The 18,780-nt window shown below is 43.5% G+C and overlaps 1 protein-coding gene across 1 annotated transcript; it reads left to right on the top strand.

Annotated features, from left to right (window-relative positions):
• The first annotated feature begins 11,725 nt into the window (after nucleotides 1–11,725).
• On the top strand, nucleotides 11,726–17,320 carry LOC146347547 (protocadherin alpha-3-like). The gene is made up of 2 exons (XM_084851542.1): nucleotides 11,726–14,101; nucleotides 17,243–17,320. The coding sequence occupies exons 1-2, from the start codon at nucleotides 11,726–11,728 to the stop codon at nucleotides 17,318–17,320; spliced, it is 2,454 nt and encodes an 817-aa protein (XP_084707668.1).
• The last annotated feature ends 1,460 nt before the right edge of the window (nucleotides 17,321–18,780 follow it).

The following is an 18,780-nucleotide window of genomic DNA, read 5'->3' on the forward strand; positions in this document are numbered from 1 at the left end:
CCTTTAAAACCCTATATGGTTCTGGCCCAGCCTATCTTAAGGAACGCCTCCAGCAACACCAGACAGGCCGCTTAACAAGATAAGCCTCGGATGGCCTTCTCTCTGTCCCATCAGCCAGGACAGCTAGACTGGTGGGGACGAGGAAGAGGGCCTTTTCTGTGGTGGCTGTGGTGGCCCCCACTCTGTGGAACTCCCTCCCTAGGGAACTCCGCCATGCCCCCTCTTTAATGAGCTTCCATTGTGCATTAAAAACATGGTTGTTCAGGCAGGCATTGGGGGTGGGTTAGGGTATTTTAGAAAACGTTTTTATTGTAGAATTTTATTGTTTTAAACTGTTTTATTATACGCTGTACATCGCCCAGAGTGGCTGGATGACCAGCCAGATGGGTGATTAATAAATTTAATAATAATAATAATAATTTTAAAGAAATAACTATCCCAAGAATTGCTATATTGTACCTGGGCATGCATTAGGGCTAAAAGCGAGGGAGAGCAGACACATTCCAACTCATATGAAAAAGAACTCACCAGTACAGCAATACTTGTGGCTAAAATGTGATTCTACAAGTTCCTTCAAATGTGATCTTCAGGCAAAACTTTTCTGGAGTGTCATGTCAAAGGTACTATCTACCTCCTGTTGTTCAGTTAGCTCTAGTTAAGGGTAATGCCCTCAGTCATTGTGAGTGATTGCAGGAAAAGGCCCCGAGTACTGAGTCCAGTACTGGATTTTCAGCACTTTTAAAATGCTGGGCCCTTATCCATGTATTTTGAATAGTATTTCATCAGTTATCCTCTTGTGGCTATTTGAAACTTGTATACCATAACTGTATTATTAAGTATATTATTTTGTACATCACATATTTTGACTCATCACTCCTAGTGTGCCTCCTTTTCTGCATTGTTGTTTTTAAAGCAAGGATGCTCAAATGGGAAGGTTGCCCTACTTCTCTAGAGATTCTGCATCTGGGATCTCTATTTGTGTATCATCTGGCAAGGAGGATAACGGTATGCCAGAGGAAAGGATGATTCAAACTGAGATTACAGATTTTATACAGGAGCATGGGAAACTGGCACTTGTTCCATATCGCAGCTATTTACCCCTCACAGATGTATATATCACCCCTCCCATTGACTTATTAACTATGTCAAATGATCAACTGCTGGGTATCATAGAATAATAGGGTTGGAAGGAGCCTACAATTTCACTGCAGGCAAGCTCCTGACAGTGGGCATGTAAGAGCAGAAAAGAAAAGTAGGGGGAGAGAGGTTTTTTACACCTAAAAAAAAACCTACACCAGAGATTAGGGATAGTGACTTCCTAATGGTCACCTTAAACACCTTCTGATTTGCATCTCTAATCCCCTGAGTGACTTGACAGTTTTTACTTTTTGTTTTAGATTTTGAGAAAAGGAAAATTTACGCATGGCTAGCACAAAAGCCACTGGACCTAACTGTCTGAAATTTGGTAAGTTCAGTCAGCTCCACGGGGCCTGCTAGGTTCCCGAATTCCATGCATTTATGTGGAAACACAAAAAAAGTATAGCTCTTTGACAGATTTTTTTTGAAAAAGCAAATTTTACCTGTGGCTAGCACAAAAGCCACTAGACGTAACTATCTGAACTTTTGCAGGCTCAGTCAGCTCTATGGGGGCTGCCAGGTCCCCAAATTTCATGCACATATATGGAAGCACAAAAGAATTATAGCTCTTTGCTTTGGCAGATTTTATTGAAAGTAGCAAATTTTACCTGTGACTAGCACAAAAGCCACTGGACCTAACTGTCTGAAATTTGGTATGTTCAATTACCTCCATGGGGGCTACGAAGCCTCCAGATTGCATATATTTATTCTACAAACTAAAAAAGTTACAACTGTTTTTGTTTTCCAATGCAAGTCAATGGGAAAATGTAAAAAAATGGCAATTAGGACAGCTCAAAAGATCCGGGGCCCATACCCATGTGGGCCCCTCTTCTAATGATGGCCCTGAAACAAAAGCAGCACATTTTTTTTAAAACCCTCTAAGTTAAAAGCCAGAGACAACAAATTAACTTTTAAATACCTCTTAAAAACAGATTGAGCCAGTGAGACAAGTGTTTCTTGCAACATAATAACAAACGTGAAAGTAGCATGAGCCCTCTTTTAGGAGTGTTTCACAAATCAGATACTCAGCTATAAATACTTTATGTTGTAATATTTTTTTCCAAACCGTTTCATATCAGAAAATGTTTTATGACATTACTAAGGACCAAAAATGGGGGGAAAACTCATGTTTCTTGTTGGATTGTGACAATGGCTTTTGATATTTTCTCAGTGCGTGAATGCTTTAATGAATAAGGCCCATAAAACAGCAAGGGAGATTTGGATCCCTTTATTTTAACTTCCTCCCCTTGCTATACACATACACACACACATACACATATAGAAAAGGAAACATCTTTACTCATGAATAAGCAATCATGTCTTCCTTTTGATGGAAAGGATGTTGGGGGAAAAAGTTTCTGGAAAAGAGTTTATAAAACGGCATCTTAAGACAGAAGAACTGTCAAATTGTAGATTATTATTTGTAAATTGATTTTAATGTATTGATAGATCCTGATATGGTGCATATATTTTGGTATGAATTAATAAATAATAATTAAAAATTGAAGAGATGTAGAACACAAGTCTGAGATCTTACCTGGAGAAGAAACAGGATGCCCCCTCCTCTGATACAGACACCAATGTTGTCTGGACACAGCTTGTCTGAAAGGCCTTCCCAGACACATTGGGTTCAACTTACATTGCTTTTAGTCATTCTGCAGCCCGATCTACATTGCATCTGCTAGCGCATCGAATTCGGTAGACTGGCGAGGTAAATGCCTTCGCATTAAAACATGATTATCCACACTCACCCTGTTTCCCTGTTGCAGTACTTCACTGAATGTGCAAGCATGGATGGTTCACACTCGAGTGCTGTGCAGTTTTCCTGGTTTTAAAGACAGCAGTTCTCACTGGAGGAGCAGAAACTCTTCCTGTTTCTGCTGATTCCTCGCCCACAATCCCTCTCTTCCTCTATCCCTGTGTGTGTGTAGGGATTGCACGAGCATCCTGTTGGGGCTTGAAGCCCTGCAAAAATTTACCACTCCACACACACCCCGCACACCAGTTCCCTCCACAAGAAGAGGGGAAGAAGGCAGCGCCTCTCGTCCTCCCTCTGTCATTGCTACAGCGGCAGTGGTGCGGGAGAGCCTGGTCGTTTTCTGCATGTTTTCCTGGCCTTAGGGAAAATGACCATCTTGTCCCTTGCCGCTGTAGCAGGTGGGGGTGGAGGGAAGAAGGAAGCACCTATCCTCTTCTTCCCCCCCACCTGCTGGAGGCCAGGGCAAGAGGCTTGGCGGTGTCTGCCAATGCCCTTTTCCCTGTGCCAGCCCTTGACAGATGGTGCTAGGAAGAGGGGCAGTGGCAGCAGCACCCAGAACTCATGTTTGGGGGGGGGGGATGCTAGAGTCTTTGAAGCTTTGAAGCTTTGCATCTTCGAAGACAGCCCTGTGTTTGTCCCCTGCTCCTGAGATGATGTTAAAATTGTCAACGGACATTTTTATTGATGTTAGTCCATGGACACTGAGGACTGTCTGCCTGGATATGTGTGTGTTTTTCTTTCTGTGCAGTGAGCATGGATGGGACTGTGAAAACATTTATGCTTGCCTGGGCTTGCCCGGGCAAGTTTGCGGAGAAATCGTGCTGGAGAAGCTATGATTCTTTGAAGATTAACTTCTTTGAAGATTTGAAGATAACGCCTTAATTAACCCCCCTCACCAAACAGGGGATAGAAGGGGGTAAAACTTAGTCCCATTTGAAGGTATAGAACAACCCCCTGCTCAGTGCAGGAATCCTGATTCCCAGGCAGTCTCCCATCCAAGTACTGACCGGGGCTGACCCTGCTGAGCTTCCAAGATCAGACAAGCGCACGCACATCCAGCCCTTTGCTTGTTGCTGAGGAAAAGTTGAGTGCTGAGGAAGCTATGCCATCAGTAGCCGGAAGACGACATGGGGCCATCGAGAGTAGTGATTGGACAGGAGGGAAAAACAAACACCATTGTATATGGACAGGCGGGGGAGGGGACTACGACCAGATACGGTAACGAACATGGAAAATTAGAACACATTAAGGGGAAGTAGTGGGATATCAGGGTATTGAAAGCGGTAGCACAGAAGCGGGAAATTCTGGTTACAATTCGAGGCGGTTACTGCATAGTGTGAAAGATGGGTGGTGAAACCTAATTGGAAGCGAAAAAAATGTAACTGTAGATTGGCCCTGCATGTACTCAGAGGTATCCTTTTTAGTTTTATTTTCCCCAGAAGAACCCTTGCATTTTTTAACCCAAGAGGGGGGAAATCGGCTTGCACTGTGTGATTTGGAGGCCGAAGCTGCAGGCAGGGAAAGGGTAAAGCTGCTTTTCTTTTAACCACCCTCCCCCCATCAATGCTTTCTTAAATATCTTTGCACTTGCACATAGTTTGTAGGTAGCCCCTTACAAGATTACCACTCGTGTTTCTATAGATTTAAAATGTACAGTTCATGCATGTGCAGTAAATAGCAGTAAATGTTATCCACCCAATGGAAAGCTTTTGTCAAGTATGGCCTACTAAAATGAAATAAAATTCACACAAATTCAAAATAGTGATCTTGTTGTATCTTTATGTGTGTTGCTTTTTGTTACCTCTATTTTAAACTTTATTTCAAAATAAAATAACATTCCATGGGATATTCGAAGTTTGGTAGGATTACAGAAATCAGATTCTATTTTTTCCTGAGTTCTGAATACTCACTTCTGAATGTCACCTTTGATGAATAAGCCTGGATAATCTTAAAACTGAAGTTTTGATAAGCAGTAATGTTAAGTATCAATTTACCATTTCGTCCCTTGTTTTCAGCCTACATCCAACACATATATAGTAGAGAATGAGGATGGGAAAATGAATGAGAATATATGTCCAATTTTTAAAAGCAAATTCAAGCTAGAACAATTTGCATTGGATTTTCCTGCCTTCTCCCTCAAAAATTCATATTAGCTTTAGCATGTACATGCAGTGGAATGGGCATATATAGCTTCTTCAGATATGAGGGTGTGTACAAACAATGTATGTGCCCACAAAAGCCCTGTTCAAATGACTCTTCCATGGATTTATCCAGTGTGCATGGGGTAGGGGAGCACAACCTTGGAAAGGGGAATTAATGTGCACATAGCATGCAGGGGGGTCATTTGAACAGGTCTAAAGTATGCTCAACCTGTAACATATGCCTGTGTTTTGTGAGATTTTTTGTGGTCAGAAAGTTGGAAGAAGTGGTGGGAAGACACGGAAGGTTTATAAATGAAGGACAATGACATATGAATCCCTTCTAAATTCCATGTTTGAGGCAATAACAGCCTCATCTGGAAGCAGTCTGAATTTATAAGACTTTCAGTGACCAAATATCCTATTACTTGGTGTTGGCTTAAATTATGGAAAAGCAGGCTTCCACGTACACCACCACCATCATTATCAGTAGTACCAGTACTAATAGCAGCAGCAGCTATATTTATATAGTGCTTTTTAGTGTTCATAGAATCATAGAATAGTAGGGTTGGAAGGGGCCTATAAGACCACCGAGTCCAACCCCCTGTTCAATGCAGGAATCTAAGTCAAAGCTTCCCTCACAGATGGCTGTCCAGCTTTATCTTGAATGCCTCCAGTGTGGGAGAGCCCACCACCTCCCTAGCTGATTGGTTCCATTGTCGTATTGCTCTAACAGTCAGGAGGTTTTTCCTGACATTCAGCCGGAATCTGGCTTCCTGTAACTTGAGCCCGTTATTCCGTGTCCTGCACTCTGGGATGATTGAGAAGAGATTCTGGCCTTCCACTCTGTGACAACCTCTCAAGTACTTGAAGAGCGCTATCATATCTCCCCTCAGTCTTCTCTTCTCAAGGCTAAACATGCCCAGTTCTTTCAGTCTCTCTTCATAGGGCTTTGTTTCCAGCCTCCTTATCATCTTTGTTGCCCTTCTCTGAACCTTCTCCAGCTTGTCTGCATCCTTCTTAAAGTGTGGTGCCCAGAACTGGACACAGTACTCCAGATGAGGCCTAACCAGTGCTGAGTAGAGGGGAACTAGTACTTCCCGGGATTTGGAAGCTATGCTTCTGTTAATGCAGCCCCAAAAAGCATTTGCCTTTTTTTGCAGCCACATCACATTGTTGGCTCATATTCAGCTTGTGATCGACAACATTTCCAAGATCCTTCTCGCTTGTGGTGTTGTTGAGCCATGTATCCCCCATCTTGTAAGTGTGCATTTAGTTTCTTTTTCCTAGGTGCAGAACTTGGCATTGATCCCTATTAAATGTCATTCTGTTGTTTTCTGCCCAGCGCACCAGTCTATCAAGATCATTTTGAATTTTGTTCCTGTCTTCCAAAGTATTAGCTATCCCACCCAATTTTGTGTCATCTGCAAATGTGATCAGCATTCCCTGCACCTCTTCCTCCAAGTCATTAATAAAAATGTTGAAGAGCACTGGGCCCAGGACTGAGCCCTGCGGTACCCTGCTCCTTACCTCTCCCCAGTTTGAGAAGATCCCATTGATCAGCACTCTTGGAGTCCGATTCTGTAGCCAACTGTGGATCCACCTGATCATTGTTTCATCTAGCCCACTTTTCGCTAATTTGCTAATTAGGATATCATGGGACACTTTGTCGAAAGCTTTGCTGAAGTCGAGGTATATTATGTCCACAGCATTCCCACAGTCCACAAGGGAGGTTCCCTGATCAAAAAATGAGATCAGATACGTCTAGCAGGATCTGTTCTGGACAAATCCATGTTGGCTTTGAGTCATCACTGCATTGCTTTCAAGGTGCTTTATCATCTGCTCCAGAATTTTCCCAGGGATTGATGCCAGACTGACTGGTCTGTAGTTCCTAGGTTCTTCCTTTTTACCCTTTTTGAAGATAGGGACAACATTAGCCCTCCCCCAGTCATGTGGTACTTCGCCTGTCCTCCATGATTTCTCAAAGATAATAGACAGTGGTTCTGAGAGGTCTTCTGCCAGTTCCTTTATTACTCTAGGATGCAGTTCATCTGGCCCTGGAGATTTGAACTCATTCAAAGTCATTAGGTGTTCCTTGACCATATGGCTGTCGATCTCAAGCTGCAATGCTGCCCCTTCAGCCTGTACTTCGCCTTTGTGAGGGGGCTCATAGACCCTCTTTTGGGAGAAGACTGAGCCAAAGTAGGAATTGAGCACTTCTGCCTTTTCTTTGTCATCTGTTATCATTTTCCCATCCTTATTTAATAGCTGAACCACCATTTATTTCCTCTGTCTTTTACTATGCATGTATCTGAAGAAAGCCTTTTTGTTGCTTTTAGCATCCCTCACTAACCTCAGCTCATTCTCAGCTTTAGGCTTCCTGATGCCATCCCTGTAATTCTGTGCTATCTGCCTGTACTCTTCCTTTGTCACTTGGCCTTTCTTCCACTTCCTATATGTGTCCTTTTTTGTTTTCAGGTTACCTCTAAGCTTGTTGTGAAGCCACCTTGGCTTGTTCTGTTATCTCCCACCTTTTTTTCTTGTTGGAATTGTTTGTAATTTGGCCTTTAGAATTTCCTTTTTTTAAAAAAACTCCCACCCATCTTGGACTCCTTTTCTCGTTACAATTGCTTGCCATGGGACCTTACTGATCATTGTTCTGAGTTTATTAAAATCGGCTTTCCTAAAATCCAGGGTACATCTACACTCCGCTTTTGCTTCCTTTAGAACCAAGAACTCAAATATAACATGGTCGCTTTCCCCCAGAGTTCCTGTAACTGCTACTTTATCCACTAAGTCATCTCTGTTGATTAGGATCAAGTCAAGGATAGCTGATCCTCTAGTTCCTTCCTCTACTTTCTGTAGGAGGAAGTTATCCACAATTCAAGTCAGGAATCTCTTGGAGGGGCCATGTTTTGCAGAATTTGTCTCCCAACAAATATTGGGGAAATTGAAGTCCCCCATTAATACTACTACTACATCATGCTTCCTTGAAACACTGGCAATTTGCTTTTGAAAAGTTTCATCCTTGTCTTCTCCTTGATTGGGTGGCAGGTAATAAACTCCGACTACTATGTTCCTTTTATTCTTTGCTCCATTTATTTTAACCCAGATGCTCTCAATGGGGCTGCCAAGCCCCCCTCCTGTATTTCTGTGCAGAGATATGTATTTTTTAACATATAGTGCAACCCCACCTCCTTTTCTGTTCCTCTTTTTGAACAAGTTATATCCTTCAATTGCTGTATTCCAGTCATGAGAGTCATCCCAGCAAGTCTCAGTTATACCTACCAAGTCATAATTTCCCTCCTGTATTAAGAGTTCAAGTTCATTTTGTTTGTTTCCCATACTCTGGGCATTAGTATATAGACATCAAAGACCATGTGCTTCATAGTCTGGCTTTCTTCCTACATGTTTGTGAAGACTATTCTTGGACGCTATAAGAGCTGTTCTAACATGCTTCACATGCATTATCTTCTTGTATCCATTACAACAGCCCTGTAAGGTATGTCAGAATGAAGTCCACTTTATAGTGATTCAGAAAACAAGGAGGGGCTACACACTGTACTAATCTTATAGGCCCATTGCACTTATTAATTAGGACAACAAAATATTAATCAATATTAGTGAAAAGGTTTAACAAGATAATCAAAATGTACTCATATGGAGACCAAATAGATTTTTGTTCCATGTAAGCCTCTATCTAACAGTATAAAATGTATGCTTAATATAATCTTTAAGGCAAATTAATCAGATGACTGAGTGACATCTTTGGTGCTGAATACTGTAGAAGTTTTCGATTGGCTGGACTGGACTGATTTGAAATACACTTAATAATGAATATGTGAGCAGTTTTTAAGGCCATCAACACACTATACAACTCACCAATAGTGCAAGTAGCATCAATGGTCCTTTCTCAGAATGCTTTCCAGTAAGGAAAGGCACTATATAAGGCTGACCTCTATCAACTTTGCTGTGTCCTATTGCTGTAGAACATCTTGGAGGAGCTATTAGACAGAGTGCTAACACCCAAGGCATGAATACTGAAGGGATATAGACAATGAATACAGTCTCCTTGCAGATGCTGTGGCGAATTTGGATAAAAATACAGACATATTCCTTCCCAAAACAAAAGAAGGAATTCAAAGACAGCCGAGTTTGGCTACAAAATAGATTTTCAAAAAACAAACAATGAAAGAGTAAATCTTAATCCAAATAAGACATGTAGTGAAGTGGGACGAAAGTATGTGTGTGTGTGTTTGTCTGTGTGGGGTGGATTGCCATGGTATATCTTGCAGCAAATATTATTTTCATTTCAAACTGTTTGCTGACTTCACCTCCTAGTACTCAGAATCAGAGGCAGGATCAGAGGCAGAAGCCATTTGATAACCTTATTTTGCAGAACATTAACCTCAAAGTCAAATGCATGAGGCTAGAAACATGGCAGTTCAAGAGTACTCAATCTAAACCTACACTGTCTTGCAGCCCAAGTGAAATGAATGTTCGATTGGGAGAATACACCCATGGACAACCTTGGGAGACTCAGAGAATAACCTTGTGAGAATTTGTGACAATACTTTTTCTTGGAGCCCACTTAGTGAGACAATGCTGAAACGCTGGAAGGCAAATTAATGCAGGACCTCACATCTCTTGCCCAATTCTACATAAATAATTTCTTTGCACAAGGTAAAGAACTGGTTATGTTTAAAATGGGGTATTAACTTCAGGTAAATATACCTAATGTATCTCATATGACTACTTAATTAGAAAAGCAGAAGAGACTGAAGTAATAATGTCAATACTTGCAAGCGAAGTACTCCCTGACATGCCCCCAATATTTTGCATGAGTAAACAGGGATCTCTCCACTTTTGAAGGTCTCCTGGGATCTGAGGGTTGCCTTTACAAAGGGTTACATTTATCTTTGTTTAAAAAATATGTAATTAAACTCTGTGCAACAAAAAATCACTACTTATGGGTTGTGTAAGAATTCTGTCAAGGCTCTGAAGGAAGACAAATGGGTGAAAATATGGGATGCTGATTCCACATTGTCTGTCTGTGCCCAGACAAAAGAATGTGCCTTCTCTTTAAAGTGGCCTTTATACTTTCATACATTTATATAGATGGTATTCTATTCCTGTCCAAGTCAAACATATATTTAAGGTTGTCTGATAGCTGTGCTAGAAGGGTTGTGCTGGAAAGGTTGTGGGCAATCACATGGACACATATACTACTAGTAGATATGGCACTTTGAGTGTTCAAAGTACTTCACATATATTTTCTTGTAATCCTTACAACAGCCCTGTAAACTAGGTCACTATTATCTCCATACAGCAGCTGGAGAGCTGAAAGTGAGAGAGAGCGGCCTGTAAAAGGCTACCTGCTGAGGTCGTGACAGTGGTGAGATTCAATCCGGGGATTTCCAGATTTCTAGCTTATTCCCTTAGCCATTAAAGTGTTCTATGCATATCTGGAGCTGGGAGAATATAAGCTGGTATGGCGCTGCAAGAGGTCTCATCTTGTATTCCCATGCTGCTTAACACCAACATGAAATCACTGTGGGAGATCAACCACAGTTTACCTTGAAGTGCCACCAATATGCTGAAGATAAGCATCTCTCTCTCTCTCTCTCTCTCTCTCTCTCTCTCTCTCTCTCTCTCATCTTATCCTAGGGGAATGGTGGAAGTTCTGATCAGGTGTCTTGGAGCTGTAATGGACTGGATGATAGTGAACACAGACTGAAGACTAATCCAGACAAGATGAAATATACTGTTTACTGCTGGGGAATATTTTTGGTTCTAGAGTAGTTGTTTTGGATGGGTTTGCAGTCCCACTGAAGTCTCAGGTTTGCAGTTATATAGTCACATAGCAAAAATCAGCCAGTCACATTGGAAAAGTTAGGGAGTGCAATGATATGTTCTCCCCTGTTCTGTGCAACTCTTCTGGCACATCCTAGCATGTGCCTCCTGGGGGTTTCACCAGCTGCCCCCATGCTTGGTGTGAATTTCAGTATGCGATCACATCATGGAAAATGGCTCCCATGCCACTGATGGTAAGTGTGAATCAGACCAAAAGGGTCCCCCACCCCAACAACTCAGAACAATACATCACAGGCAATATGCAGAACATACCATAATTTAGGGCAAAGAAACCTACTGCCCCATTATGGAGTGAAGCAACATTGGAACAGCCATGCCTTCTTGCCAGAGCAAACCACCATTGTGGTCAACAATGAAGAATGAGAGTGGTAGTGATTGAATGGGCATAATATTGACAAGCCTCTTCCACTGCACATGTCAGTGCCATCACTGCACATGTGTCAAAATACAGGGACAAGCAAACCTTTTCAAGGAAAACTGGATGGACAATACATTCAAATACATGGTAATATTTATTGTACTGAATGAGTTCGGTGAACAATCATTAACAAAGAAAGCGTAGGACCATAAGGCTTTTCAAAGTTTTAAATTTCTGTCACATGGTGTCGCTGTTTAATAAAAAATAGTGTCAGAGAGCTGGATAAGTCAGCCCCTCCCTCCTTTGTGCAGACATTTGCAACAAATAAATGGACCATTAGGACTGCCTGACATCGGAACAGTATTGAACATCTAAGGTACACTCAAAGCAATTTCTGTTTGTAGTCCAGAAAGAAACAGAGTGTGCATTCTTTTGTGTTCTGCATGAAAGCTTTTTACAATGGATGTTTGGCAACAAGGCTCCTTGGTGAGGAGGCAGCAGCTGCTGCTGGTCCTGCTCCACACAGCCTGGGAGGTGGGGAGCGGCCAGCTCCATTATTCTGTGCTGGAGGAATCCCAGCATGGCACCGTCGTGGGCCGCATTGCCCAGGATCTGGGGCTGGAGGTGGGAGAGCTGGTGCCTCGGATGTTCCGAATGGAGTCTGAAGATCATGGGCACTATTTTGAGGTAAATGTCCTGAATGGGATTTTGTTTGTGAATTCCCGGATAGACAGGGAGATGCTGTGTGCCAAGAGCCCTGTTTGTACCATTCATCTGGAAGTGATTGTGGATAAACCCCTGAGGATCTTCCATGCAGAGGTGGAAATCAAAGATATAAATGACAATGCCCCCATTTTCACTGTAAACCAGTTGAATCTCTTTATATCAGAATCAACATCATTTGGTTCGCGCTTCTCTCTAGAGAGTGCTTCAGATGCAGATATTGGTAAAAATGGCCTTACTGCATACAGGATAAACCCAAATGAATACTTTGTTCTGGACACTCAGAATAAACATGGTAAAAGCATGTTACCAGAGCTTGTTTTACAAAAGACTCTGGACAGAGAAGATATCCCTTTGCACTATTTATTACTTACAGCAACAGATGCGGGTCAACCAGAACTGACAGGAACAGTACAGCTAGTGATAACTGTGCTGGATGTTAATGATAACAGACCTGTTTTTAATCGTTCAGTTTATGAAGTGAGCTTACTAGAAAGTTCAGCAAATGGGACCCTTCTTGTTACATTAGAAGCAACAGATATTGATGAGGGCATTAACAAGGACATTATCTATGGCTTTAAACCACCTTTGTCTTCAGCTGTTCAAAAAACATTTGAAATTGACCAGAATACAGGAGAGGTCAGGTTGAAAGGAAAACTAGACTTTGAAGAAGTCAATTTATATGAAATTCAAGTACAAGCCACTGACAAAGGCCATGCACCAATGGGGGGAAACTGTAAAATTTTGATAGAAGTGCTGGATGTGAATGACAACAGCCCTGAGATGTCCCTGAAGTCACTATCTGTGCCAGTTTCGGAGGACTCCCCACCAGGGACAGTGGTGGCCCTGATCAGCATCTCAGACAGGGACTCTGGGGCTAACGGGCAGGTCAGCTGCTCTGTGTGGCCCCGCCGGCTCCCCTTCAAGCTACTGCCCACCTTCAAGAACTACTACTCTCTGGTGGTGGCTGAGCCCCTGGATCGGGAGCGGGAAGCAGAATACAAGCTGATAGTGACAGCCCAGGACCAAGGCGCTCCATCGCTATCAACCACCAGTAGCCTAGTGGTGCCCATTGGCGATGTGAATGACAACGCCCCTGCCTTTGCTCAACCCACTTACACGGTCTTTGTGAAGGAGAACAACCCGCCTGGTGCCCACATCTTCACTGTGTCTGCCTCAGACCCAGACATGGCTGAGAATGCCCTGGTCAGCTACTGGATGGACGAGCAGCTCTGGCCCCTGTCCAGCTACATCTCAGTGCACTCAGAGAGTGGGAAGCTCTATGCCTTGCAGCCCTTGGACTACGAGGAGCTGAAGCTGCTGGAGTTCCAGGTGAGCGCCAAGGATGCCGGGCTGCCCTCCTTGTGTGGCAACGTGACGGTGCAGCTCTTTGTGGTGGATGAGAACGACAACATGCCAGCAGTGTCTGTGCCAGTAGAGGAGGCTTCCACCCTGCTGGTGGTCCCCATGACAGCTGGGCACGTGGTGGGCCAGATCCATGCCCTAGACGCGGACTCAGGCTACAATGCGTGGCTGCGCTATGAGCTGCACGAGGGGACCAGTGGGCCTTGGCGTGTGGGGCTCTACAGCGGTGAGATCAGTACAACACGTGCCTTGGATGAGGTGGAGGGCGGCAGCAGCCATCGTTTGCTGGTCCTGGTAAAGGATCACGGCCAGCCAGCGCTCTCAGCCACAGCCACGCTGAGTATTTCACTGGTAGCAAGTGCTCAGGCTGTCCAGGCTGATGCCCGCCTCCCTGGAATGGGCAGGAGCCCAGAGCCCCTGGTGGACAATATCAACATCTACCTCATCATAGCCATCTGCTCAGTGTCCAGCTTGTTTCTGCTGGCCATCATTATGTACGTTGCCCTGCGATGCCATTGCCAGCCGAAGGAGGCCATGATGTATGGTCCTGGCACGGCCACATTGGTATGTGCCAGCGAAGTGGGCAGCTGGTCGTATTCCCAGCGCCACAGTCGCCTCTTAGCGGGTGTGGCAGGGGAGCCCAGTGCCAAAAGCGACCTCATGGTTTTCACCCCCAACATACCTGTTTTTGCAGAGACTGGGGAGATGGGGAATATGAAGGAATTGGTCCCAGATTCATCTGGACAGGTGAGTCTCAAATGTTCTTTTAAGAATTACAGCTTGGGGGAACCAGTTTTTCATGTAATATGTTGATGGTCATATAGTTATGAAAATATTACATTAAGGACTTGTAATTGCCTTTAGCATTGCTTTAATTTTTATTTAAATAAGTAGAAGTAGTGAATTTGATAATTCCTCCCAGCAAACCAATTCAGTGTAATTAATAGGATCTGATTAAATTTGCAGCTGCTGAAGTGTGGTGGTAATAATTAAAGGTAATAATTAACGAAGAACAATATTCCATGGTGGGAATTTGTTATTAGACCACCTGCCCAGGAAGAAAAGGCGATCAAAGGCTTCTGTAAGATGGTTGAAGGGAAACTACAGACTTGTTGAAGGGAGACTACAGACTGTTTGGTTTTTAATGGAACCCCAAGGTACACCAAGAACCAGCTCAGAACGGTGGCTCAGCCTCAGGGATGCAGATGTACCCTAGGAATTCAGGAGCAGACTGCCTCTGAGCACATGCTCAGACCAGTGGTTCACACCCCCCCCCCAGTACCAGAATTAACAGTCCTATTACTCAACAATCCTCTCTTGGTTTCCCTCCAAATGTCTCAGTTGCAGCAGCCTAATTGACATCACAACCTCATACACACTTAAGTGGGAATAAGCTTCATTAAATACAAGGGGGACTGTTTGGGAGTGGTGCCTTTTTACTGCTGGGGAGGAGGAGGAGGAGGGCAGCTTCCAGGGGTTGTTGTTGTTTTGAAAACTGTGAATCAGAAACCACTGCTGATCTACCGCAAATCATCCAGAGATCTACCAGTAGATTCTCATTTTCCTTCTGCTAGAAGAGATATCATGAACACTCAGATCACATTATCTGTCAGTAATAGGGGCATTATCTACCCATATCTGTTCAGAAATATTAACAGAGGAAAGCATATAAAAACAGTTATTTAGATCTCTCTCTCTCTCTCTCTCTCAGAAATTATTATTGGTTCAGCTATCTTTGAATTATACTGAAACAACAGAAGCATTTACTTGAAAAAGTGAAACTTATACAAGCTTAGGGAAGAGGAAATTTAGTCAGAGCATGACCTAGGCAAAGCTAGACATTTCAAAGTCCCATTGATATCTTCGGTGGAAGAGAACTAGTTAAGCAACACAGTTACAGATAATACCAAAACTGAGGGGTTGCAACACAAGGATTTAAATTCAAGGTTTGTCATGAACTGGGGGGGTGTATCCACCAGTGATTTACTCTGAGCTGGCTGCATGTTGAGGTTGTTAGGGATACATGACCTCATGGCTAGCCAGCAGCCACCCCGGAACTTATCAGGGAAAAACTGGATTTCCTGCTTAATAAAATCCAATTCTTTTCCTTATGTCGGGTTCTCTCCAGTATAGTTGCTGTGTGCCCCAACCCCTGCATTGACCTCGGGTATGCTAGCCCTGCCCAGGGATGTGCCTTTCACCGTGACCAAGGGGTGTTTCCCATTCCTGTGTTTCCCAGCATAAACCAATTAGTATCTACTCAGAAGTGACTCCCATCATGCTCAATGAGGCTTGTCCCCTGAATGCACACATCAGAATGTACAAAGATCCTCCTCAATGGAAATAGCAGATTTTAAAGCACTAATTCCCTCAAGGCTGTAAAGTGCTTTATTGAGGGCATTTCTACACCAGCTTAAAATCCTGCAGTTAAAACAGGGCTTTCTGCTTCCAGTTTAAATGCAGGATCACAACTGACTCCCTTTACATGTGCTTCCTCCCCCCCCCCACCTTCTCCCTGTACCTGAGTCTTCCATTATCTTTCATTGACCTTGCTTCTCTTCTTCCTGCTTTAACGTTTTTGATGGAGGAAACTGAAGTGGAACACAATGGGGTAATTTGATAGCTCATTATCTGTGATCTATTTAAAAACAGAACAAAGGGCATTGGTGCAGGAGGGTCACGGCAGGGTCACGGCATCATGTAAAGAGCCTGCAAACTTCCATGAAGGAGCAATCTCAATCGCAGGATAAAAGCCTGGTGTGAAGGAGCCCTGAAGCTGTGATTCTCCAGTGTTTGGTTTATTGCCTTTGGAAGTAGCTAAGTCACACCTCGGTTACAGCGAACCTGCACACCACTGGGTTAAAATGGGAACTGGTTTCCCCATCCCCCTGTGTTTCCTGTCCCTTCCCAGCACAGACCAATTAGTGTCTACTCAGAAGTAACTCCCATTGTGCTCAATGAGGCTTGTTCCTGAAATGCACTCCCAGAATTACTGAGATTCCCATGAATCGAAACAACACATTTAGAAGCCTTAACGTTAAAGCTGTGAAGCTATGAAGCTTCGATTTATTGTGATAGAGCAGGGAGCACACTGTGTCCTTATGACTGTTGTTTTAAGAAAGTAACTAATGCCAGGGGAGAGAAAAAGACAGATTGTTCCCAGCTTCGGCATCTTCAAAGCAGAGAACACTGAGTTCCTGCACTGATTGTTGTTTTAAGGAAATAAGTACTGCGGGGAGGGGGGGAAAGAAGGAGAGTGACTTTTGACACAGGAGGAAGATTCTATTGAAGGACAAAGGGAGGGGGGAGAGCCTGGAAGGGGGGAAGCCTCTCTTACTGATTGAGCAGCCCCTGCCAGTCAGATGATGTTTATTCCAACACACACACACACACGATATATGTTATGTGAAGTGACTTAGAATGGAGCGATGCACTCGCTCGTGGAGCCCTGCCCAGATGGAAACCGGCTCCTTGAAAAATGCAGGTAAGCCACTCCTTCCTTCTCCTTCCATTGTCGTGGAAACACAGTCCTGGAATAAAGTGCCATAAGGAACAAAATGGAATTAAAAGAATACATTTGTGAAATATTACATATTGGGTAGAAAATGTAACATGTAAGTACAAAAGAGGGAGGGGAGGGGACTTACCAGACCCCTTGGCAGATGACAAAAGAACATGCTGGGGCAGGTGGGGGGGGGTAGAGATGCAGGACCAACATGCACTCATTGGAAGGTCAGGGCAGAGCTACACACACAGCAACTGCACACACACATGGTTGTCTCATGATTGAGAATCCAGGTTCTTCATCACATGGAGGGAACCCTGTGCTTGCCATGTGGGTAGAGTCTCACCCCCACCTGCATAATCCCCACCCCCCTGCCCTTTCAGACTACACAGGTTGACTGTGTGAAAAGTGCTTCTGCTATAGCAATTTCCTGCAGATTAAAAATCACCATTAAAACATGAGGAAAGAAAATCATATTAGCAAAAACAGTTAGCACAGCTTTTCCCATGCTGGCTGGGAATTACAAGAGTTGCGGTCCAAGACATCTGGAGCACGCCAGGTTGGAGAAGGCTGGTTGAGCAATATGCTACCTCTTCCCCATGCAGATTGAAGTGTGCTGAAGAGCTCTGGGGAGCAACCCCACCCCTGCCATCATCAGTTTCATGGGCAGTGCACATTATCACTCATAATTAAATGTGGTATAAATGTAAAGAACTTGACATTCATCAGTGACTACTGATCACCCAAACAAGAATTGATGAGTCTGACTTAGAGCAAAAGAGATTCAGCTTTTGGATAGAGATAACACTTCTTAATTATAACAACCTGTTGTGCAATGGAACAGATTGTTCCAAAACCCCAAAGGGATCAATTCAAAAGAGTTGCAAAAATATGCAGAAAAAAAGCAACAGCTTTGTAGGAAAAGCCAGTATACTTAATCCCCAACATGTTTTGAGTTGAAAGGGAGTTATTTTGAATTAAGTAAAGAAGTTGGCAACCCCAAAATGAAGGCACAGGATGTGAAATTGGTTGAAATATGGGTCACAACTTTATTATATGATGTATTATATTATTGTAAACTGCCCCGAGTGCATTTGTCAGTTGGGCAGTATACAAATCCAACAAATAATTTTTTTAAAAAAAAATTACATGTCTGACCTGCAGTTTAAGAATTAGGCAAAGCAACCTCCACCCTCTGCCTCAATGTGGGTCTATGTGCTACCCGGGTGAGAGATTGGAAATCTCCTATCTTTCAGCTCGCCTTGTACGGGCAACCCTATTCAGGCTCCAAGCATGGGATCACTACTGAACCTGGTCTGGTCTGGTCTCTTCTCTCTGCCCACACACCTTAAAGGTATAAAAAGGAGACCCTATTGGCATCATCTGCCCCAAGCCAGTAAATGCTGGCATCCATGCCCTGTCAGGGCCCAAAGGTTGACTCTCTATATGGTGTTTTGGTTTGGGTAAGCCACTCTTCATCGTTCCAGTGCTTCAGAGTGCTCTCCATTGCCCCCTGTGTCTCCCCTTCACTCCAAGTGGCACTGCATCTACCCAGTGGGACTTATTTCAGTGGGGATGATATGAGGCCATTTTTAGCCAAATTTTGAATCCACCTGATCTGACTAGGCAAACAAACAACACAGCACTCTCACTCTGCCACCAAATTGGGATGGGAACCAAAAAATTCCCAACTGCTTAACCATGTCCTAATAAAAGTTGGTTGAGTGGACTGACAACCCTAAGGGGCCACACAGACTAAGAATCAGGGTATCTATGTGGGAGTTTCATATACTGATTTGAATAGCAAGCCAATTCTTGGCCCTCAGTGTTCTAGGATGTATCCATAATCTATATCTATATATTTGGACACTCATGAAAGTTAATTTGGGATTGTCAACATTCACATGTTCAAGTCAACATT

The sequence above is a fragment of the Heloderma suspectum genome, chromosome 4 (assembly GCF_057233095.1).
Source record: "Heloderma suspectum isolate Gila_16-S chromosome 4, 16-S_ref, whole genome shotgun sequence".
Lineage (NCBI taxonomy): Eukaryota > Metazoa > Chordata > Lepidosauria > Squamata > Helodermatidae > Heloderma > Heloderma suspectum.

Excerpts from the sequence above, each read along its gene's own strand:
- LOC146347547 (XM_084851542.1), top strand. The coding sequence starts at position 11,726 with ATGGATGTTTGGCAACAAGGCTCCTTGGTGAGGAGGCAGCAGCTGCTG. Across the intron at positions 14,102-17,242 it reads TCCCAGATTCATCTGGACAG|ACTACACAGGTTGACTGTGT; the intron begins GTGAGTCTCAAA and ends CTGCCCTTTCAG.